At 48.3% G+C, this 24747-nt stretch overlaps 2 protein-coding genes across 2 annotated transcripts in view; one reads left to right on the top strand and one right to left on the bottom strand.

Moving 5' to 3' along the window:
- Window positions 1-24747, top strand: part of INPP5D (inositol polyphosphate-5-phosphatase D) — a 131631-nt gene that overhangs the window by 60568 nt on the left and 46316 nt on the right. The window contains exons 3-9 of the mRNA XM_024124657.3: window positions 3607-3757; window positions 6100-6271; window positions 9745-9885; window positions 18259-18346; window positions 22648-22728; window positions 22879-22950; window positions 24404-24527. Coding sequence (XP_023980425.1) covers window positions 3607-3757; window positions 6100-6271; window positions 9745-9885; window positions 18259-18346; window positions 22648-22728; window positions 22879-22950; window positions 24404-24527 — 829 coding nt within the window. The remainder of the gene's footprint in view (window positions 1-3606; window positions 3758-6099; window positions 6272-9744; window positions 9886-18258; window positions 18347-22647; window positions 22729-22878; window positions 22951-24403; window positions 24528-24747) is intronic.
- LOC102993377 (calmodulin-binding transcription activator 1-like) lies at window positions 23472-23833 on the bottom strand. The gene has a single exon (XM_055090550.1). It carries the CDS (start codon window positions 23801-23803, stop codon window positions 23522-23524), a length of 282 nt encoding a protein of 93 aa, XP_054946525.1. The 5' UTR covers window positions 23804-23833; the 3' UTR covers window positions 23472-23521.

Raw genomic sequence — 24747 nt, 5'->3', positions numbered from 1 at the left:
GCTGTGGAATGAGGAAATGAAATCTGGTGGCCGTTAAGGATGCAGGGCAGCCCCCTGCCCCAGAAGCATGGCCGGTCCCCCTCCTGGGGCGAGGGCTGCCCTTGCCTGCAGGACACGCAAGCCTTACTTTCCCACCGCCTCCCTGGGCGTCTTGTCACCATGGGCTCCGTGGGCTGCTTCTCTGCTGTGTGTCTCACGTTCGAGCCCAGACCCCCTCCACATCCCCTGGCTTCCGGTGGCATTTGGAGGATGGGAGGCATAGCTGAGCGATGGGAGGGTGGGGGACCTCCCACCCCTGCTCCCTCCCTGTGGGGCTGGCTTCTCGGAAGGCCTCAGCTCCGGCCTGGCAGCCCTCTCTGGGTCCTGCGTCGGCCCCCCCATGCTTGGATCAGGAGGGAAACCGCTCCCCCACTTCGCAGGTGTATTCCTACACCCTGTCCTCTAAGTCCTTCTGAAATCCCCCCAGGCGAATGTGGCATCTGCTTCCTGCCTGGACCTGACTGATACACATGACAACCTTGTAGTCAGACATTTTACATTTTAAAGTGTTGGAAAGGCATCACCTTTGGCAGACCAGATTGAGGGTGAAGGAAGGGGGTGCTCCCCTGCTACCTACCCTCCCCCCAGCCATTGCTCTGTATCCCCAGTCCCAGGCCCACACAGGGTCCTCTCTGACATCTCTCCCCCTGACTCATCCTGACCCTAATCCTGCAAGTCCATCCAAGCACTAATTGCCGAGCATCCCACGACGGCCAGGCCCTTTGGCACCATCTGGGGACACGACAGTAAGCAGGTCTGGCCCCTGACTATGGGCTGCATGGGCAGGCAGAATCAGACTTGACCAGGCAGCCATCCCCACGGGGCCCCAATGCTCCTGCTGGCCCACGGTCAAGGCACTGCCCGCTTGGAAACCCCGACTCCCACTCCTGGCTTTGACTTGGCCATCCTGCCTGACAGAGGGCCTTTCTCGGATCCTGGGCCACCTGGGCAGCCAGCAGCGGTGGGTCACCAGGCCCTGGCTCCCTGGCCTCTGTGACCAGTCCAAGCACACGCAGTGTCCCAGCAGCTCTGTCTCAGCGCTCAGCACCCGCCCACCTCCTCCCTCACTGGATCCATAGGGTTCAGATGAATTTTAGAGTGTTCTGTTCTTCTGCACGCTTAGTACCCAGCGTACTTCATCAATTCTAAGGTGTTTATTTTGTCATATTAACATCTCCGAAATCGGTTGTACCCACAGCTTGATGGTGTATCTTGGTGTATGCTTTAGCTTTTAGCAGTACTTAAAATAATACGTGTCTCAGCATTGGTGCATCTAAATTGCACCGATTGCAATTTGCACCAGTTGGTGCATCTAATAGCTCCTGTGCTCTCCCAAACGCACATTCCCCAGACATCCTCCAGCTGAGAACCCTTTTCCAGACTCACACATGAGTCGTTTCACTTTGACTTTCTCTGATACTTTCACATCCTTTTTCCATACGCCTAATGGCTTGTCACCCATTAGCTGTAAATTCTTTTGACAGGATGACACTTGTCCTGACTGCTTTAACTGAATCGAGTTCATCGACCTTGTGTCGTGTCAAATTATTTTTGTTATTCCGCTCACTTTGGGTTTTCAACCTATTTAAGTTACTTTTTAGAAGGCCCGGCCTTTCGTTAAACTCTCTACTAATTTACTGAATAGCTTAAGCCACACGCTCAAACAGAGACGTGCCCTCACGTACAGATGTATATGTGTGTGCATTGCATCCCACACACAAATGCATGTGGAGGGAGAGACAGAGACAAGGGGAGACAGAGAGGCAAGTGTGGCGCCCGAGTGAAGGTGAATGACGGAGAGACGGTGTCTCTGAAGGCGGTGGAGTCTCTGAAGGCAAATGCACCCTCACCGCTCCTTGGGGTTACCCCCAGGAACAGGGCTCAGGGACAGGTCTGCGTCCTGGTCCATTCCCGGATGTCTGCATCTGTCCCAGTCTGGGTGGTCCTGCCTTGTCTGCTCTCCCAACCCCACTTACCCGCGGCCCTGACGACCTCCCACGTCAGTGCCAACCGTGCCGGAACAATAGACACCTGACTTGAAGGTGGGCGAGTCAAGACAGTCCAGCCTCGCTCAGCCCAAACCCCACCGACCTGGGTGGGCTTTCCAACGTGCACCCTATTTCCCTCTTCTCCTTTCCCATGGGCGATGGGTCCCAGAAGCAGGCAGCCCCCGGAGGAGCCGCTGGGCCCCTGACCTCCAACTCCAAAGATAGCCCCTCCTCAACTCACTTCTAAATCACGTGAATGTCATTGACCTGTTAGCAACTATGATAATGGGCGTGGCTCATAGGCACTCAGTGATAGGACGTGGGGGAGCTCTGCTCCTTCAAGGCCTGGGAAGCCCCACCCAGAGGGGGAGCCTCTTTGGGGCTCACCCCTGCACCCACCAGCAGCCTGATCTCTTGCTTCTGTCCAGCTGCCCCCGGCTCACTGGTCTTCCCTAAAGCCCGGCTACATCATTCTCCTCCACCTGGGGCTGCAACCTCGCTCAGCAGCTTCTTGGCTGGATCAGGAACACCCGGCCTTACACTGTCCAGTTTTGCCATCTGTGCCAGGGGAGGGAGGAGTCCTCTGGGTTTCTGACTGGGCCAGTGGGGAGACAATGGTGCCGTACCTTGAGATGGAACACCAAGGAGGGGCGGGGCAGGGGACTGGACAGGGAGGATGGACAGGATGTTGGGACATGTTGGGTTAGGAGCAGTAGGGTACAGCACTGATGAGACCCTAAGCCTCCCGCTTGCAGTTCTCCCATCCTACCCTGCTGCCTGATAGCCCACCAGGGGGAATCCAGAGGTGGGGCCTTCATGTGGGCAGGGCTTCAGCAGGGGCAGGGCCTCAGTGGGCGGGACTGGCTGCCAAGGGAAGAACTTGAGTTTCCTGCTGGAGCCACCAGGTGATAAGAAGGAGACCTGGCCCCAGGGCATTTGAACAGTCCAGTAGAATTACCCTCCTGCTCTTCTGTCATCAACAACAGAGATACAAATCAGGGAAGATTTTTGTGCTGCCTCAACCATTTTCTGAGTTTTGACAAAACAGAATTATATCAAATGAAAAATATAAAAATAAAAGCAAAACAATTGCTATAATAGATTAATGATATAATGATATTATATGATATTAATGATCTTGGGGGTGGGGTAATAACTCCCCCCACCAAACACACACAAACATACACACAAGAAGTCTAGAAAAAATATTCTAAACTATTAAAAATAGGTCTCTTGGGGTTGTGGGACTACAGGTGACTTCTTTTTTTTTTTAATTCTGTATTTAAATTTTTTTCCATAATGAAAATGCATTACTTGGTAACATAATACTTTTAAAAAAATAAAAGTTTTTTTAAAAAAAGAAAAAAATCTTTAAAACTGTCCTATCTGTGCCTTTTGCAGAGTGGCTCTTGGGGGCTGGGAGGGTGTGGGCGTCGCAGGCAGGCCCTGCGCAGGAGCCCAGGGCTGCTTCCGGCCTGGGTCGCTCCCTCGGCCTCTCTGGTCTCCGCTGCAGGCGGCCTTCGCGGCTGGGTGATGTTCCAGCCAGTTCAATGCGCTTCTGCTTGGCATTTGTCCTCAGGCATCCGAAGGCGTCCCCATGAGGTTCTTCACCAAGCTGGACCAGCTTATCGAGTTTTACAAGAAGGAAAACATGGGCCTGGTAACCCACCTGCAGTATCCTGTGCCGCTGGAGGAGGAGGACGCAGGCGATGAGCCAGAGGAGGAGACAGGTAGGAAGGGGCAGAGGGGAAGGTGCCTCCGGGACCCTGCCTGCCATCTAAATCCCATGGTGAAGTTCTGGGGTGTTTCTCTCACTTTACGTGCTTGCAGATTGGGTGGGTCCGGTTATCAGAGCGGGTGACATGGTGGTTAAAGACCAATTAGGAACACAGGCTCTGGGGTCAGACAGACCTGGGTCAAACTTCCTGCACCCCATATTCTCAGCTGTGTGACCATAGGTGAATTACTTAACCTCTCTAAACCACAGACCTCTCTTAAAGAGACACTAAAAATAATATCTACCTCTCAGGGTGTCATCAAAGGAGTCAGTGTAGATCCCAGCGCCTAGTACATAGTAAGCACTCAATAAATGCAGCTAAAATCATTGTCAAAATAATTAGCTGAATTTTGCTGTGAAGAGAATGAGGAAGGAGATTGTTGCCGCAAGCTGGAAGGATGAGAAAGGATGTTTCTTTTTATCATCGTTAAAAGAAAATAAAGTACAGCCCCTAAAAGGTATGTGAGAGTCAGTCCTTCTGTTTAAACAGGGGAGGGGCAGACTCATAGAGCGCGCGTCTGGCAGAGAGAGGCAGTGCGGCCAGGGAGCTCCCCTTCTCTTCCCCTCAAAAGTTCATGTCCTGAAAGAAAGCCCTGACTCTCAACTGGTCAGGGCTCCTCCTAAGTCCCAGGGCTTGGAGCCGAGACCCCCGGCGTCTCCCCTGAAGGACAGATTAGACCAGAGGTGTGGGGTCCCCGGCCTGACTCCGCCCATCCCTGGCTGCTGCCCGCCACGTGCTGGGTGTCCTTGCAACCTCCTCTGTGGGCCACCCTTCCTCCCACCTGCCTGGAGATTCACCGTGAGCGATTGCACGGCTCATCGGCAGCCTCCTCCGAGGGTAAACTCTGAAGAGCCGTCTCACCAGTTCCTGGAGGAGACGAGGGCCAGGCAGAGTGTTTCAAAAGGAGCGCAGGTCTGCAGAGGTGAAGGGGACCCAGGCAGCCGTGTCCCTTGTCGCCTCCCTGGCCCGGTAGGAAGCGCCCTCAGCTGTGAAATAGCCAGAGCCGACATGTCCACGTGTGAGTCCAGGGTCACTCGCCAGTGCTGTGCCTGGGCCGCATGCCCCCCAGCTGTCCCCAGGAGCCCAGGCTCGGCCTCGACACCGAGAAGCCATCGTGCAGAAATGCTCTCTGCGCTTCCCTCTCAACCCCCAGGCCAGCTTTTCTGCCCCTCCGCATGGCGGTCTAAAGAAAGACCCCAATGCTAGAAAAAGACCCCCCAAAAGATCTGGAAAGAGAAGCACAATCTCAGGACGGCTGGCTTCCCTTCCCCAAAAAGACCCATTGTCTGCTTGAACCCAAGCCTCTCCCACCCCCAGTCCAAGGGGTCGGATTTGGCTCAGGTCTCCTCAAGGTGCTGCCCGTCCCCATGGGGCTCAAAACGGGATCATAACCGTTGAAAGAACCCCAAGCCAGGTGAGGAAGTGAAGGAACGGCTCATCCTTTAAAGAGAATGTCCCCGGGCAGCTCTGTGTCCAGAGCCGTGGGGCAGCCATCCCGTGTGAAAAGAGGCTCGGACAGGAGGTCGCAGACCCCAGGGGCTCAGGAGCCTCACCCATTTGTGGCACGTGCAGGATGGACGTCTTCAAGGTGAACGGGCGGGAGTCCCACCTCCCAGGCCAAGTGCAAGTCATTGGTTTCATATCTCAGTTCCCTGGGTGGAGGGAGCCCCTCACTTCCTTTCATTGTCTCTGGGGCTCTGGAGGGAGAGAGAAAGAAGGACAGAGGCTGGAGAGAAAGGGCAAAGAAAAGGGGGCCAGGGTGGGAGAGAGGGGAGCAGTGTGGCCAGACCTGGCTGCTCCCCGGCCCAGCTCCTCCCGTGACGGGAGCCCAGCTCCTCCCGTGACGGGAGACCAGCCTCTGCTGGTCCGGGTCCCCTGCTCTGCCCCGAAGCCGGCCGGCCTGCTGAGCTTCTGGGGCTGCTGTCTCCAGCCGTCCAAGGCCAGCAGCCCTGCCTGGCATGGCCATTGGACCCCAGCAGGTGTTTGCAGAGCTCCTCAAGGGGACACACTCCGTGTTGGGCCCCGGGGCAGAGACCACCAAGACCAGGTCCTGCCCTTGGCAGGCTCCCCGTCTAGCCCAGGAGTCAGCTGGCAAGGGAGCGGGGCCGGAAGGGGACAGTGCGGGCACAGACGGGTCTGTAGCTGGGCGCAGTGGCCTGGACCCCACGCGGCGGGTGGGCAGGGTCACCGCACAGAGGGCGGAGAGGGTGGGCCACGTGCCCCTCTCCGCAGGCGGTGATCCTGAAGGAGGGAGCGCTCAGCCCAGACGGCACTCCTGCTCTTGTCTTGGATAGAAGGTGTACTGTCTCCCCCCGAGCTGCCGCCCAGAAACATCCATTTATCTGCCGGGCCATGTGAGGCCAAGGAGGTCCCTGTTTCCAACGATAATCCTCGAGCCACGGAGGTCAGCCGGCCAAGCCTCTCAGAGACGTTGTTCCAGCGCCTGCAGACCATGGACACCAGTGGGTGAGTCCCCACCTGGCAGGCCCCACGACAGCCGGGTAGCTCACCCTGTGCTCTCTTCTGGAGATGCCTCTTCCACACTAGGACAGGTTGCTGTGGAGCCCGCCAGCCTCCCGCCGGTGGGTCCGAGGGAGCCCAGCTCGCGGGGCAGCTCTGGCTGCACGGGCACTGGATGGCCCTGCTCAGGTGCTCCATGTCCACCAGGCCCCGCGGCATGGCAGGAGCTGGTTCTGGAATGATGGATTTGTTCTCTGCTGCAGATGGCATGGCCCTGCTCCAGACTTCAGGGGCCTATGCTGTGATTCCCTTGCTAGGGCTTGCCGTGAACTCACATGGCATCTTTTCCCATCCCAAAGGCTCCTCCCACCATGCGGTCCACTGACTCAGATGGTCCCAGTGGAGGAGCTGCCTGCACTGCGGCCTGGAGCTGCTCTGGGCCCCGTGCAAAGGAGGCCAACTTCCTTGTCACCGGGAAATGGGTCAGAGCAATTGTCCCATGTGTGGTGTGTACTGTGAGGTCTACACCGCATGCCACTCCTTTCTTTGTGGTGGAAGGAGCAAGGTGCAATCCTTTTAACACTTTGTTTCACCTGCCCTGATCCAGGGCTCTCGGGATCTGGCCCCATATGTGGTACCAGACTGGTCCATGTTGACGAGGTCCTGCAGCTCCTTCGCCTCCCTGAGCAGGCCCAGGCTGGATGACGGGAAGTGGAGATATGACTGGGAGGGGCGTTGGTTATTTTGCACATCAGAGGCCCTGACTTTAACACAGGCAAGGGGATGGCTTGCACAGGGAGGACGCTCCGTGAGGGGAACTGTGTCCGCAGCACCCAGCATGTCACCTAGCACAGAGTCGGCACTCCCTAAATCTGTGTTGAATGAATTAATTAGTACACAGCCATCTCCATGTGTTAACACTTGAGAAACATTTTTTTGTTTCTTCATGAGAAAGAGGCCCTCCAAAGAATATCCTATTGGCAGGACTAATGCAACATCTCCAACTTGAAAGATTAATTTGAGACAGCCAGGGCTGCCCACCTACCATCTCATCTAGCCAAACACAAAGGAAATGCCTGAAGGGACACACAAGCCACCGGTTGCTAAGATATCTGGTGTTTCTATATTTCCACCTTGACATTGGCTCTAATTCTTCTCCGGGCCCGCCAGGTTATATTCTCTGCACGGCGCAGGGCGCGGGCGACGCGGCGGTGGCCGTGGCGGCAGGGCCGCCCCCCCGGAGTGAGGAAGCGGGGGGAGGCGAACACCGGGGCCCAACCAACAGCCCACCCCACGGCCAAAACACTCCTGGAATTCCTTGCGCTATTTATCAAGAAGCTAAATATCCAGTGCTTTGAATATGTTGATCCGTTATCATGATTATCCTGATATATGTATCTATATGACAAATGCTTGTTAAAATAGTTCAGGCAGAGCCCATTGTTTACTTTCCTTGAGATTCTATTTCTCTCCAGGTTTAGGTGTTAAACGCAGGGCCGTCCTTGAGGAAATAGGCAAGGATGTTCAATGGTGCCACTGCGGTCCATCACCTCCTGACTCGCCCACGTGGTCTATTGGCTACATCTCCTTGTCAGTCCCTCCTCTCTAGGGACAGGTCTTCTCTAGGGACTCAGGGCCCAGTGGGGCAGGACAAGGTGTTTAGGCAAGCCTCCCCGCAGCCTCCCCGCAGAGGGGCGGGGGCAGCTGAGGGCTGGTGAGCGCCGGAGGCCCGCCCTCTCTGGTGTGTCTTCTCAGCTGACAAACTGCAGGGGAACTTGCCTAAAACTTCTACTTGGAGATGGAGGTGTGTGGGTGGAGCACATTGGAGGGACCACGGTGCCTGCCCTTAGTTCTCTTCTGGGTCATGAAAAACTAAGCTTCTGCCTTGTGTTTGCAAGTTAATCTATGTTGCTTGTAAAACAGCTTTGTACGCAGAGGACTGCCTTTAGATTATTCTTAATTACACGACAACCTGCACAGTCTTTTGTGCAAGTTAATTCGATCTAATCAGTTAGGTCATAGTTAATAAAAGACTGCTGAGTAAAATCAACCTTCTCTGATAAACAGAGTTTAACATCTTTATGTCAACACTTCTCTACAGCAAACATTTTAACAAATATAGCTTCCTAAAGCAAGTACTGATGGTCTCAAAGTTACAAGTCAATAGGCACGAGAACTGTTAAAGTACATATCTTAATGCTGTAGGAGAGATTCTGTCCTTTTCAGAAAAACAGACTGAGGCAGAAACTGGATTTTTATGGTGTCGAGACTCAGAATAAGTATAGATTAAACTTAAATATTATGACAACTGGTACGTAAATAGTTGCTGACTTCTCAGGCTAAATAAGTCAAAATGGCTAATCTATGTCTTTTCAGTCTTAAGAGCAAACAGCCTTTCATTCTTTCAAGGATCCTACAGGAAAAAAAAAAAAACCCTGTGACCTCTAGTTTCAACTTGATTGCAAGGCTGGAGCAAAGCTATTTAAAGCTTGTATGAATTTTTTCACACTCGTAAATCAACATCCTTGAGCCTCCGTTTCCTTGTTTGTACAATAGGAATAATAGTAATATCTGCCTCATAACATTGATTTGTGGATTAGAGGGAAAAAAAAGAGCGTAAAGTGCTAAGCAGAGTGACTGGTATGTTATGCTCAGGACATACTTGCTGTAATTATAATGTTCATTATTATGGGAACAAAAGCTCAAAAGTTATCCAGAAAAAAATGCTGCTGGGTGATAGAGCGTAGAGGTGTGATCAGACCTCGGGGGCAGTCCTGGCGCGCTGCGGCCCGGGCTGTGCCTCTGCTGGGCCATCCTGTGCGAGGCGAGGGCAGGTCCTGCCTCCGGCCCATGTGCTTCATCCGTAATTGAAAGGGACTGGACCAGACCAGGAGCAAGGGCTGGGAGTGCAAAGGCCCGGCACCTAGGCTGCCAATACCATACCCCCAGCCCCATGACTCAGCACAGAGACTTCCCCTCGGAGCCTCGGATGACTGGGAACCTCCCTGACACAGAGTTCCAGGTGGCCCTTGGCTGTGAACTTGGAGTTGGCCTGTGAGCTGTAGCCATTTGCCATCTCTGGACTAGAGCAGCCCTCAGCCCTCAGATCCGATCTTTAGGAATTGATGAAGCAGGAAAACAAGTCCTCTGTACATTTTCAAAGCTGTTCTGTCTCCTTTTCAAAGGATAAACATTTCCCATCCCCAACCGGTATCACTTCCTTCCACCTACCGGAAAAGCCTTTATGGGTGGGTTTAGAGGCAGCCTCCCTTGGGGTCCTTTAGTCTTGTCTGACCTGATCTCCACCCCTTCAGTAAGACCCAGGGAGCCTGGGTCCAGGTGTGCGAATGTTCTCCTGGGGCCGGTGTCTCGGCTGGAGACTCTGAGAATTCAGATTTCGTCTTCTACCTGTTACTGTTGGTGTCTGTGGTTTAGGAACCGAAGAAGCATGTTGTTATCTCTACTTTTTTTTTTTTAAGGCTTCCAGAAGAGCATCTGAAAGCTGTCCAAGATTATTTAAGCACTCAGCTCACCCTGGACTCTGATTTTGTGAAGTCGGGCTCCTGCAGTCTGCCTCATCTGAAGAAACTGACCGCGTTCCTCTGCAAGGAGCTCTATGGGTAATGGCTGCCGTGCGGATGGGAGGAAGGGGAACAGTGGGTGAGAGAACCAGCTCATTAGGGTGACCCCTGCACTTAGCCCGGCTGTCCAGCTCCGGATAACTGGGCTGTTGGTGGGGCTTAGAAATCTGGTTGTTGGAGGTTTTGTTTTCATGGCATTTGAACTTGGTGGTTGTTGGCTTTTTTTTTTAAACGAAAGTTAATTCGAGGCCAGTTGCTATGGGAAGGGGTGGGCGGGAGTGCACTGCCAGCCCTTCCACGCTTGCTAAGGATCCAGAGGCTAAGGCTTTTGCTGCTATTCGTCTTTCTTGCTGCAGCCAGCACATTCGATAAGCACATGAGGGCACCAAGAGGAGTTAAATTAAAATCAGCCTATTTTCTACGTGGGTGGTGATGGCTCAAGATTGCCAGTGACGGCAGGTTTTTAAAGTGAGCCAATTCACCAAAACTTCAGTGTTCTGCTGTTGAATTCACTGAAGGACCAATTGGTAAAAATTCCAGTTTCTTTTAGTGTTTTAATTTCATTATGTGCTTTAATTTCATTACCATTAAAATTAAGTTTAATTACATTTTAATTGTTAAAAGTGCAAACTTAAAGCTGATGCACTATCTGAAGAATTGACAAAAGAATTTTTCAAATGCTTGAAAAAATAGAAAATCACATTTAAAAGCATCTGAAAGAAATCACAGGGACCCAAAACAATCCCATGGCAAATGAAAGGTCAACATTTTGGTTGGAAAAATAGCATTTCATGTGGGTGAGGTTTTATCAGCCTATACTGTTTTGTGTTTTATTACATATACAGCAGTTTCAAAATTCTTTTGTCAGTTTCTCTGGTGCCATATCTATCTTAGCTTAGTTTCTATGCAAAAAAGAATCTTTCATCATCAGCAATCAAATTGAACTTTCCTTCTAAAAGCTCTTAAAAAGCACAATCAGTACATTTGGTAAATTTAACAAATAATTTCTTTGACAAATTGAGCACTCATCAAATTGGCCAGTCAGGTTTACTTTCAATGAATTGGCTTTCAACTAATGCAGTTTCAGCCAATTGGACCCAGAGCCATCATTTTTATAGATTTCCACAGAGAGATATTTCTTCATGTGATGCTGTTGTTATAAATCATTTATCACTAGGAAACACACACACACACGGCACTTTCTTTTCAAGAAACACAATTTCATCATGACTGGTAGGAAGCTTTTATTTCTGCTCCAGTGGAAATTCTGTTCTTTGCTGCTTCCTTGTCCAGAGGAGATATACCTTTAAGTCTCTCCACAAGTTTCACCCAGTACACTCAGCACACTTCCCCAACACTGCTTTGCTACCTGGACTTTCCTAGAATCTGGGTCACCTCATCCTTATGGTGACAGCAGCTTCCTCATCATAGCTAGTTCTCTAGTTTTCCACAGGCCTTTATTTACTGAACAGTTAACTTCGAGTTAGAAGTAGAGAGACCGCGCGCGTGATGTTCTAAATTCCCCCCAACATTTGTTTGTCTTCACTTCATAGGCAAAGTGAGAGTCAGGCTTGAAGACGCTGTTAGGGATGGACTTTTAGAAAATCCTAGGAAAAAATTAGGTTTCCCATCCCCCTGCAACCCCTGCAGATGTTGTTCCATGAAACTAACTATAAACTAGTAGTTTTCAAACTGCTTTGATTGGAACAGCTCTTCAATCCATTCATTCATTCATTCACTCACTTAACAAATATGTATGGAGAGCCTGCCCTGAGCTCTATTCTGGGAGCTGGGATGCAGCAATAAACACAATGCACTAAGTCCCTGCTCTTTAGACCTTGTTGGAGCTGATGTCTTAGTAAGGAAGTGTAGCAGTAGATTAAGTCTGTAACTAAACAAGATAATTTTAGTAAACATCATGACAAAATAAAATAGGGAAAAGTGCTAGAGAGACGTTGGGTGGGAGGGTGCTAGTGTCCTTTAGGGGTCAAGGAGACCTCTCTGAGGCAGTCACAGAGCTGGGACCTCAGTGACAAGAGGGAGCTAGCCATCCAGCTATTTGACAGCAGGATGTCAAGTACAAAGGTCCTGAGGCGGGAATGAGGCCAGCCTCAAGGAACAAAAAGCCTGTGAGGCTGGAGCATAAAGAGCGAAGGAAAGTGGTAGGAGTGGAGGTTGGGAAGAGTCAGGTGTAGGGTGGTCATTATTTAGCAAATAAAAACACAGGATGGTCAGTTAAGTCTGAACTTTAGATGAACAGCAAATACTTTTTTAGCATAAGTATGTACCGTGAAATATTGGGATGTACTTGCACTAGTAGATTATCCATTGTTTATCTGAAACTCTAATTTAGCTGGGTGTCCTGTGTTCTCTCTGGCAACGCTAGCAGGAGCCACATCACACAGGACTCCCAAGGCCTGGTAGAGATTTTCAGGATTGTGCCATAATCTGAGTCAGGGCAGTGGAGACTGGATCTTAGGAGGCAGACCCAGAGCAGCAGGCAGTTGGGAGCTACTATATTTGTGACCTGATGGTGGCCCACGGGAAGGCAAGCAAGAGGAGGCAGGGATTTGTGTCTGTTTTGCATCCTGCTGAGTCCTGGTTTTCGACAGAGCCTGGCACACAGGAGCAGCTGATAGATATTAGCTAGATGACCCAAGGCTTGGGAGCATGTGGGTGCTGAGAGCTGGTGTGACCCGGAGCGTGTGTGGATGGTGGAGCTGGCAGATGGATGTAGGGTGGGGGGAAGACGAGTAGAGTGTGACCCTTAGGTTTTTGGTGCGAGCAGCTGAGTGGTGGATGATGCCAGTTACCTAGATGGGGAAAGTCAAAGAGGAGGGGGTGGAGGAGGGGCATCTTTCTCTGAGCTACCATTGGCTTGAGGCGCTATTAGACATCCTGTGAGCTGAGCCACCAACCAAGGATTTAGTTCTAGAAGTTAGAGCCCAGGAAACCTCAGGGGTAAGGGTATATGTCTGGGAGTCATCAGCATGCAGTTGGCACTTGAAGCTGGGAGATGAGTGGGGTAAGGTCACCGCAGGGGGGAGTGCAGATGGAGGGGAAAGGGGGCTCAGGATAGACGTGGAGAGGTTGGGTGGAGGAGAAGGAGCTGGAACGGGGGACTGAGGATGGTGCCGATGGTGGCCAGTTTTGTCCACTCAGACCACTTGGCCCAACACAAACGCCAGGGTGAGGATGGGAAAGTCACAGAGAACTGAGGAGTGAGAAACAGTGCAAGAGCCTCCTCCGCAAAAATGTCATTACAATGTCAGTACCTGTGTCTGAAAGAAGGAAATTCCGCAGGACAAAGGCTCGAGGAAGATTTGTAACCCTAAGTTAGATTATCTAGAACCAGACAGAAATTTTTCCAGAGAAAGAGAATAAAGAATTAAGTCTCCAGAGTCTGGAAATACTTGATAACCCATGAAGTGGAGAAATGAGGAGAATTGTAAGTAGAATTTTAAAATAAAATGTCAAAGTTTGGGAGAGGTTATTGTATCAATTAAGTGAGAGCAGGGTAAGGATTTTGATAAAGAAACCAACCAACCAAAACAAAAATACCATCATTATAACTATGCTTCATTGGAGGCCATAAAATGAACCCATAGTTTTCCAATCAAACTTGAAAATCAAATCACAAAACAGAGCAGAGTGTCAGGGAAGTATGTATAAAAACCATGAGAGGACTAAATAAGTGTATGCCAAGAATGTGTGATTAAAAATCGATAGTCTTTGGAAAGAGGGCATAGAGATTCAACTTATAGCTGGTAGGGTGGGCTCTCCAAGAAGCAGGGAAAAAATGATGTGTAATTGATGACTAAATATATAAAAGAAAAAAATGTTTCCAGGTTTATAAAGGAGATAAATCCAGGTATTGAGAAGCCTCATAAAGATCCAATTACAGAACAACCAAATAGCAGCACCAAAACCTCTTCTTATAATTTTCTAAACCACAAGGGAAGATGAGTTCAGAAAGTAAATAATTAGGAACAGTACCATTAGTTTTAAAAATTACAATACTTAATATTATTCATACTCCTTGATGATATAATAAAAATTCTGAAGCAATATCTCCAAGGAGAAGACTACTGACTTCTCCTTGGGATTAACTCAACCTAGATATCATTCAAGAGGCAAAGAAGTCTTTGCAGATTTTTAAAAAATTGGTGAAAATGTACTAATCACAAGCCTTCACTTCAAAAAGTTTCCAAGAATTTTTTTCCAGAAATTTTAGAGTGCTGGTAATCCTAAAAATAAGAACCCAGCAGCCTACTGAGCATCTGGATATGAATACACCCAAAGCAAAAGTGTTCATTCTGTGTTCCCAGAACACAGTATGATGAAAATAGAAATAAATAACAAACTAGCCACAACTACCCAACCATCTGGCCTTTCTTGATCATCTCCAATCACAGCTGAATTAAAGAAGACACTTGACACAATGACAGCCTACATGGGATAGGTTTGGAAACCCGAGGTAATCAAGCCTCTGTATATCAGAACTCTAGATAATGCAGCCAAAGCACTACTTGGAGGAAAAGCCATAGCTTTAAATGCTCTGTTATGGAAAGGGGGGTGTAGAACAATAAGTCAAGCATACAAACTTAATCCAGGCTCTCAGTCTCCTGAAGGCATCATGGGTCATACCCTGATTGCCTTGATATTTCCACGGTCATGCAAAGTACTGGAAACAGTAATGTATTCAATATTCATGAGCAAAGATTGAATGTGTGCCAACTACAAGCCATGCACTGTTCCAGGGGCTAGAGATACAGCAGTGAACAAAACAGAGTCTTGGGGCTTCCCTGGTGGCGCAGTGGTTGAGAATCCGCCTGCCGATGCAGAGGACGCGGGTTCATGCCCTGGTCTGGGAAGATCCCACATGCCGCGGAGTGGCTGGGCCCGTGAGCCATGGCCGCTGAGCCTGTGCGTCCGGAGCCTGTGCTCCGCAACAGAAGAGGCCACAACAGTGAGAGGCCCGCGTACCAAAAAAAAAAAAGAAAAGAAAAAAAAAAAACAGAGTCTTTAAGAAATCTCTGTTAAGCGAATGAACAATAACAAAAATTGGAAAGGAAAAGAGCAGGGGGAATATAGTTAAAAACAGAAATAAATTAGGAAAAAGTCAATTAAGGAAATTTTAAAATTAGAAATGTAGGAGATTTAATCATTTGCATTAAAGATTTCCAAACCAATAAAGAGTACAGTGTACAATTACGTGGCTACAAATCTTCAAATAATAATTAAATGAAACAAATATTTTATGTGAAATATGAAACGTAAAAATTACCATGTATGCCCTCTTTGAACTTTCAAGGAATAATAACCATGATTTATAAATTATTCGGGAATGACAAAAATCACCTAATTCAATATTCAAGAAAAGTACAATTCAAATCTGAAAACCTAATCAAGATAATAGCCTGAAATAAACTATATCCAATTTCATTTATTAATATAAATGTATGATATTTCAGTAATATTCTAGCAAATATAATTTAAGTGATATGAAAAATGTAGGTTTTATCTAAGAAATCACTGTAAGGGTGAGTCAACATAAAGAAAACACTGTAATTTAGCAGGAGATTAGAGATAAGGGAATCATTTGCATAGATGTACTAATAGACCTGATGAAAGTCATTTCTAATTTTTAAAAATCATTTTTTAAAAAGGAATAGAAGGATCCCTCCTTAATAATGCAATATATGTCAATGTAAAACCAATTACACTTAACAGGGAAACATTAAAATCATTCCATTAAACATTTTAATAAAAGAAAAAGAGAAGCCCATCATCATCTGATTATTTAATACTGTATGAGAAATGTTTGCTAAAGCAAAAAAAAAGAAGTAAAAAATCAGAGAAGAAAAAATTAAGAAAACAACAAAGTATCAGAATGTTCCTTCTGAGTTCTGGAGTTCCCCGTTGGGAGATATGGGATGTGCTAGCTGGAAACTGAATGGGAATCTTGGGGAAATTAACCATCTCTCTGAGACCAAGGTGGGAGGAGCCTCTCCTTCTGGGAGGGCTCCCTCAGGGGGCCTAGGCCCCTTCTGGGCTGTCTCTGGGGTCTGACCTCCCTGAGGACTGCAGCCCTCCCTGTCTTTGCTCCCCATCTTCCCTTGAGCTGGTGACCTGAAGCTGAGACAAGCTTCCCAGGGACCCTGCTGATGGTAACTTCCCTGGACAAATCTTTTCTATATGATAAGACCAGTTCTTAAGTCTTCCAGCTCAAGTCCCTATGTGTCATTGGTCATTCTGAACCTAACCAACACCTCCAGACAAGTCTGAGAGCCAGATTTCTCAAAATTTTACCAAGGTTAGAAATACAGAGAATGACAGCATTATTCTTAGAAGATCCTAAAGATTCAGTTTGTGTATATGTACTTGTGTTTTTAAAATAACAGTTTTAAAAAGGAGAACAATGAGGGAGATCTATTTGATGTTAAAGCATGTTCTGAATTAGTGCTTTAGAATTTCTTTTTTTTTTTTTTTTGGCCTAGAATTCTTTTATGAAATGACAGTTTAAACAGAATACCACTATGTTAACAGAGTAGCTCTGTCGGAGGTGGGATAGAAACTGAGAACCCTGTCTGCCTGGCACTTCCCTCCCCCTCCCCAGGCCAGTTACCTCCCCCCACCCCATCCTTGGCCCCCAGAGGCGTCCCAAGGACGGCCAATCAAAGCCAGTAGGCTACAACACCATCCTTGCAATGGTGAGATGTGTCAAGCTATGAACATGACATTGCCTAGGACATATGAGGCACTCCAGAGTTTTCGCTGAATGAATGATATGAATTCTGAAAATAAATCCTATCATATTTAAGATGAGCTTGTGCAATGATCTAGCCCAAAAGAACTGTGGAAAAAAGAGTAAGTGCAGTTGAGTGAAAATGAATAGCAACATGGAAAAAGGTGAACTTATTTCCACCACATATTTTTTTTAAATTCCAGATGAAGTAGGGAACTAAAAAGGTATAACAACAACCCCCCAAAACCCTGTTTATAACATAACTTTTAAAAGAGTGAGAAACCAATTTAAAGTGAGCTACTAATTGCTCATGAGTAAATACTGATGATAAATTTTTAACTAAGGTAAGCAAAAAAATTTCCAAGGAAAAGGTGAAAAATAGAGCAATGAAAAACTATAAAGCACTTTATAATGAAATCCAGCCTACCTAGGGTGAAAACAACAGAATGGGAAAAAAAAAAAAAAAAAAACTTACAACACCTAGATTAAATAAAAAGCAAAGCAGTAGGTAAAGAGTTTATACCAATGTATAAAAATACCGGCAAAATTCCCAACAGAAGACCAACAATGGACATGAACAGTTTATAGGAAGAGAAATACAATAGAAACCAACCAGATAGAAAAATACTTAGACATTAGAAATTAAAGATATGCAAATCAATTCATCAGTATTAAAATGCACTGTTATGCCCACTAAAAGACAGAGAGAAGAGAATAACAGAATTCAGTTGGCACAAAGGATGAGCAGGCTGGAACAGTGCCCAAGGCCACCGTCACTCAACGATATTGATCAAGAGCCATAATCTCTGGTTATCTTAAAACTGCAATTGAAAATAAGTAAAGAAGAGTTCTATGAACAAAGCTGTTCACAGCAGCCTTTATTTATAATCACCAAGATCTCAAAATAACCCAAATATCTAGCAATTGATTTTGGTACATTTAATTGATAGAATATTTTGAAACCTCTAGGAATGTTGAATGTGTAAAAACATGAACAGTTTTTGATGAAATAATAGATGAAAAATAGAACACAAAATTGTCTGCCCACCATGCCCAAAACAATGGGAAAATAGAAAAAGATGAGGAGGGAACGAAGGATCAATAAAGCCCTGGTATTGGAATTGTCAGTGTACTAGACAATGACAGATCTCTCTGGGCATCCACCTTAGCTGCTCGGAGGAGATGTGAACCAGAAAAGCACAGACTGCTCGAGCGCGAAGCCCCTGGGGCACCAAATTAAAATGCAGATTCCAGACCAAATCAGGTCGGGACCCAGACATTTGCGTTTTTAACACTCGGTGAGGGTGTGATTCTTATAAACACTAAAGTCTGGGAACCACGGATTACTAAATTATTTCTAAGTAGTTTTGTGATTCAAATTTTCTACAGGCTACCTAGTTGAGTGTGGCTAAACAAAGGTGAATCAGGTTTACGCATCACGGCTCCGGTTTGGTCCTGGTCAGGACGGAAGGGGTGTGGGGTTCTCAGGAGGTGAACCAGTAGCGGCAGGCCTGGATCTTTGCCTGGGCTTGTCCTTCTGGGAAGGATCCCTGCCTTTGCCAGAGTGGGTGTGACCACGCCGCGTCTCCAGCTGGAGCCCGTGTGCGCGAAGCCTCACTGGGTCCTCACTAATCTTTGACCTTCACCCTGTCCCCTGCCCCCAGCGAAGTCACCCGGACCCTCCCTACCCTGGAATCTCTGCAGAGGCTGTTTGACCAGCAGCTCTCCCCCGGCCTGCGTCCACGGCCTCAGGTAAAGACTTTGGGATTGGACAGGTGAGACTGATAAAACCGGTGGGGGAGCAGTGGGGGGTCGGATGGGGCATGGGGAGAAGAGGTAACCAATGTCCCGAGGGCTCAGAAGGAAGTGCCGCCTTTGTGGGACCCCCACGGTATGAGGGGGCCGGGGAGCCTCAGCACCCTGATCTCCTGTAAGGTTTATCCCCCCGCCCCCGCTGGATTTTGATTTGAGGAATAAAGATTTCAAATTATGCAACCGCCAGCAAAACTCCTTATTAGTGCTGAATAAGGAGGCAAGGCAGGACCTTTTCCCACCATTTCTCATCAGAAACTGAAAAAAACATGAGGTGCCTAAATGCTTGATCCCGCCTCATGCCCCAGGAAGAGCAGGTGAAGGCAGGCCCCCGCCAGACACACACACACACACACACACGCACACGCACACGCACACGCGCGCGCACTCACAGCCTGGCAGGGGGCCAAGGCCAAGTTATCTGTGTCACAGAAGGTGTCCTCGGCAAAGCTAAAAACAAGCACAGATGGGACTTCCAGAGAAAGCACTTGCAAGGGACAAGGGTTTAAAAATGTTTAAAAAGCAAACCCTTCCACACACGATTAAGTAAAAGCAACCAAATTTTTTAAGTGGGAAAAGGATTTTAAAAGCCTGTTTTACTGAAGAGGGACTGGGAATAGCTGGGATACCCTGGAAAAGATGTTCGTAACACCTCATTAGTAACTGGAAAGCAGGGAGACCTCTTCTTGCCTCTCAGACAGGAAAATTTGATTGGTGAAGCCAGGACTTGGCTCTAACATGAGGGTCAGGGACCGAACGGGTTCATTGCTCACAGTTGAGAGTGGAAATGGGTTTCCTGAAAGGCAATTTAGCCATCTGCATGAAAATGTTTAACCCTCGGAGTCCTTCCAGCAAGCCATTCTACCTGCAGGCAGCTGCCTTAGGGTCTACATGTTTGCATAGAGATGTTGACAAAAATGTTTATCACAGCTTTGTCTCTAAAAACAGAAACGCTGGAAACACAAACAGAGAGAGAAGGGGTTAAAGTATGATGCAGAATTCTGTTCTAAGGTGGATGCACTGACTCCAAGGCAATACTGTTGGGTGAAAAAAGCAAACGGCAGAACAATATATAAACTAGGATGTAAGTCTACACGTGGAAATCATACCAGAAGTGTTTATACCCAAAGGGCTACTCTGTTCACCACAAGGAGGGGATGGAATTGGGCCAAAGGGGCCTGGGTCAGGGGAGACTTCAGGTTTGCCCAAATGGTTTTTTGGAGTTTCTTTTTTTTTTACTGAGAAAATTTGTGTTCTATTTGTATAACTTAAAATTCATCAGGATAAAAAAAACACACATAATTTTGCTTTCCTTGAAGTGAATGGTGGGTTAATTTCCGGGAAATTAACCCTCCTGTCTGAGACCCTGACTTGTCAAGAAAAGCAGGCAATGTCTTGATGCCTCCAGAAATTCACAAATGGAAGAAGGAGTTCCGAGGCTGCCCGAGGTAGAGGAAAGAACACGGGCCTCTGGATCAAAAACATCCAAGTTCAATATCTGACTCACCTCCCTCCCGCCTGCCCCGTCCTTAGTTGCCTTATCTGAGAAATGGGCATAGTCATATCTGCCACTGCAGGGGTATATGAGGGAGTAAATGAAACCGCTTGGGTGAGACATCTGGCCATGGTAGCCTCTTACCAGCACTAGGCCCTTTCCGTTAGGTAGGCAAGATAAGATGGGGACCCCTGCGTGACATTTATTTGAGAACTGCTGGGAGGTGCAAAATGCAACATTATCAAAATGACTGCTGGTCCAAAGTTTGGGGAGAGCCCTGGGTCTGCCCTATGTAAGAACAGAGAGTCGTTAACCTTGGAGCCCACATCCTCCAAAGTTCAACTGAAAAGCTAAGTGCAATAACCAGGTCAGCTTCTACAAACCCACAGGTGACACTCAGACCAATTCACCCACATTGAGGCTGAGTTGTGAATTTTGACCTCAACCTCAACGCTAGTGACCTTTGGGGCTGGGTCATTTTTTGCTGTGGGGGACTGTTCTGTACATTGTAGGATGTGAACACATCCTGGCCTCTACCCACTAGATGCCATTAGCATCCCCCAATTTTCACAACCCAAAATGTTCCAGACATTGTCAAATGACCCGAGAGGGCAAAATCCGTACCAGCTGAGACCCACTGGGTGAGATCTACATTCAAATCTCAGGTCAACACCAGCTTTGTGACCTTGAACAAGTGACTCACCACTCTGACCCAATTTCCCCATCTGCAAACCAAGGACTAGAAGAGTCAATACATCTTAAACACGCTGGGCATAGCCTACGAACCCATCACATGGTCATATGTATTCTGCCTAACGAGGCAGTAGAAGCTAAGCTCCAGCGTTCTTCTAATACCTTTCGTTCCAAGAACTAACTCCCACTCGGTTGGTAGCTTCACTTATACTTTGTACGTCTTTGCCAAACCTGCCCCAAAAGACATAGATTCGAAGAGAGGGTGGGGAAGACACCATCCTACCACCAGGTGATGGCCCGGGTAGCAAGCAGGCGGTCTCCAGTGTCTGAAGGAGGATGAGGGGGTTTGAATCTGCCATCTTTTCAACTCTTTATGAGAAAAACACCCCTAAAACAAGGGATCCTGTACTCTCCCACCTGCTGTCCTGCTCCATTCTTACCTGCATCTCAGCTCCACTCTTTTGAGCGCTCCTGCGGATCAATAATAACTGAAGACTGATTGAGAGCTTTATCAAGGAGCAAGGGCCAAACCAAAAAGAATTAGAGAAAGTTGTGACAAAGAGTAACTGCCACGATGACGGCGGCGATGGCTGTGCTGGAGGTGGCCGGAGCGGCGGTACTGCGGATGGTCAGAAGTGATGGTGGTTGGTGACGGCGGAAGGAGAGAGCTAAAGCGGCTGCTGGGAAACTGAGGTCAAAAGCCTCTGTAGGGACGTCCCTGGGGGTCCAGTGGGTAAGACTCCGCGCTCCCAATGCAGGGGGCCTGAGTGCCATCCCTGGTCAGGGAACTAGACGCCGCGTGCCGCAACTAAGAGTGCGCAGGCGGCAACGAAGATCCTGCGTGTGGCAACTAAGACCCCGATGCAGCCAAAATAAATAAATAAATAAATATAAATAAATCTTGAAATAATAATAATACTTATTAAAAAAAAAAAAAAAAGCCTGTGTAACCTGGCTGACTTATTCAGGAAGGGGTGGGGTAAAGGGACATCTCCTCGTTGGTGATAACCCTCATTCCGCTCTGCTTGGTTTTCAAGATCGTCAAGTCTGGTGTTCTTGTCCTAGTGGAGGGCGGGGATGGTGCCCTTTTAACTCTACACCTCCAGCACCTTGGGAACGTGTCTGGCACAGAATAGGTGCTTTGTAAGTATTTGTTCTGTGAATAAATGCTTGAGACCGTGGACTTGGTGCCGAGCAGACATGGTTTCCTGGCCTGCTGTGCCATTACTAGCTGTGTGACTTCTGACAGGTAACTTCAGCTCTCTGGGCCTCAGGCATGCATTGAACAACTTTACCGAGCATCTTCACTGGCCAGGCACCAATGTCACAGCACCGGACACATTTCTCACTGTCCCAGCTCTCCCAGTGTTTACATTCTAGCAGGGGAAATACACAGAGCAAATAAACTATCGTGGTGATTGGTATGAAACAAAGCAGGGTGATCTAGTGGAGATGATTTTAGCTCGTGTGGTCAGGGAAGACCTCTCTGTGCTTCTGAGACCTGAATGACAGGGAAGTGGCCTACTCAGGTGACATCCATGTTTCTAGGGCTTCCTCAGAAAGTGTAGCTCAAGGCCAAGGGCAGATCAGAAGTGAGAATGAGCATGGCTGGGGCTGAGAGGTGCATCATACAGAGTCTTTAAGAGTTCAGATCATTTCCTCTCAGTGGTGGGAAGCAGCTGGACGAGGGGGTTTTGAGCAGGGGACGGCCGTGTTTTGGAAGTCGAGCAGGAACACCGATGCAGTACACGTAGGAGGGTGGAAAGGTTATAATCGAGGACAGGCCTCGGTTTTGTTTAAGCAACTGAGAAACACCAGGGAAGAAGCAGATTTAGAGGGAAGAAGAAAGGAAGATGTATTTTTTGGTCATCATAATTTTGAGACGGTTGTACGTATCCCTGATTTCCTTGTCTGCAAAGGGGGACAATAATCGTACTTGTGGGGTTGTCAGGGAGATGAACCAAGACGAAGCATGGAACGCGCTCAGCCTGACGCCTCTCAGCGGCTGGCACTCAGCAACCCGTCCTTATTTGCTCTTTTCCTCATATCCCAGGTGCCTGGTGAGGCCAATCCGATCAACATGGTGGCCAAGCTCAGCCAACTGACAAGTCTCCTGTCTTCTATTGAAGATAAGGTATGTGGGGGACCCGGCAGCTTCCCTGGACTTCTCTCTGGCCCCCTCTTCACTTGGAGAATTCCCAGGTATCCCTGTGACTCTGTCCCAGCCTATACTGCCTTCCCTTCACCTCCCAGCCTGAAGGGGCCCGTGCGTTCCTGCCCACAGGTCAAGGCCTTGCTGCAGGAGGGCCCCGAGCCTTCCCACCAGCGTTCCCTCATCCCACCAGTAACCTTTGAGGTAAGTGGCTGTGGACTTGTGCTTCACAGGACGGGGCTGGCGGGCGTTCTGGTCCCTGTGGAAGGGGGGCTTTTGGCTCAGGAGGGAGCCCAACGGCTGGGCTGAGATTGACAGCCAGAGGAACAGCTCCCTGGGAAGATGATTAAACCTTAGAATGGGCGCCCAGATGAACCTGTGGAACCTTCGCCATGGGGAGGCTCCCAAGGAAGGAGCTTCTCATTGGCCCAGGATGCCAAAACTCCGTCCTTCTCCAAATGGGGGCAGTAAGTGTCATCAAACAGAGGGCCTCCCCGAACTGGCTGCAAAATAGTGCCTCAAGGAGGGATTGGGGGAAAAAGAGTGATTCCTGTGACTTCCCTGAAAGTGACTGAGTTAGAATCTCCAGGCCCAGAAATTTTTCTTTTCTTTTTTTTTAATCGCTCAAAGGGGTATCTCTATTTGAGGAAATCAGCGTGTTACACTTTGAGAGATGAAATATTACAGCTTGTACACCAAAATCAAAAAATGAAATTAAATTAAAAAATGAAATGGTTACCAAGGTAATGCAGGTCAGGGGATCAAAGGTGAAGGGTCACACATTAATAAAAAGAAATCCAAAAGGACGGCTGCATCCTGATCTCTCATTAGTGTTCCAACGGTGCCTCTCTTCGGGTAAACTTGAACATTTCGGCAGACATTCAAGCAGCTTTTTCGGTAAAAAGATTTTTACATGACTACTATTGCTGTTCCCATGATCATCTTCTATAGGTGGCACCGTGTTGAGAACACAGTAGGTGCTAGTTCCACAGAACAGACTTTGGGAAACGCTCTTCTGGCTTGTTTTCGGCAGCCATTTCCCCTCCGCGCGCCACATCCTCCTCCTCCTCGCGACCGGGCCCCCGAGCGCGCGGTTTTTCTTTTCTTTTTACCCAGCACTGGTTCCACATTCAGAAACAGGACAGGATGCCCACCCCCAAATCCTTCCTAGCCCTGATGACAATTCGATATTAAGATGTATTTCCATCTTCTGAACATGCCTAGGCAATTGTCTTTTTCCTAATTATTATCAGTGAATGTTCATTTATTGGTTGTAACGAGGCCCAGGAGCGTAAATCTCTTACTAAAATCCTTTGTGGAAGTAGATGACACATCAGATTAATGAGTGTTGTCACATTCAGCCGTGTATAAAGCATCTTCCGGTCGTTCATCTGTTCCCTTCACCAGACCTGTTGGTGGGATAGCTGATGTGCACACTTTGGACGAGCTGGGCTCCTCCCACGTTTTAGCGGCTCTCACCAGCTGCCCATGGAAACTCCCCCTGCGGCAGGGAGGGACACCAGGGCTGGACACGTGGCCAAGGGCTGCCCAGTCATACCGACAAGGGGTCACGGACTGGCACTGTGAAAGCACAGAGAAGGGATAACCAACATCTCCTCTTCCCCTCCCCTCCCTCCCCCCCACCTCCTTTTCACAGGTGAAGTCAGAATCTCTGGGGATTCCTCAGAAATTGCAGCTCAGAGTTGATGTTGAATCTGGGAAACTGATTATTAAGAAGTCCAAGGATGGCTCTGAGGACAAGTTCTACAGCCACAAGAAGAGTAAGGCCCCTCATGTCTGTGAAGTTCTCATTTTGCTAGTGCCTTTACTGTGGCCGCTCAGCCCCAGGCTGCTGGAAAAGCAAGTCCTGCCAGGCACCTTCCATCCTCTGCTGGGGTACCCACCACCCTCAGCCTGCCTGTGGGAACCCCCAGTCCTAAGGCTCCCCTCTCGTGCCCCCTCTACCTTGAGGCCTGCCCTGTACGCTCCACCTGCTTCCTC

This window comes from Physeter macrocephalus, chromosome 2 (assembly GCF_002837175.3).
Source record: "Physeter macrocephalus isolate SW-GA chromosome 2, ASM283717v5, whole genome shotgun sequence".
NCBI classification, from domain to species: domain Eukaryota; kingdom Metazoa; phylum Chordata; class Mammalia; order Artiodactyla; family Physeteridae; genus Physeter; species Physeter macrocephalus.
This window is presented reverse-complemented; position numbering and strand designations above follow the sequence as displayed.

What these genes read in the sequence shown, in the direction of transcription:
- LOC102993377 (XM_055090550.1), bottom strand. Translation starts at nt 23,803, where the DNA reads ATGTGGCGCGCGGAGGGGAAATGGCTGCCGAAAACAAGCCAGAAGAGC.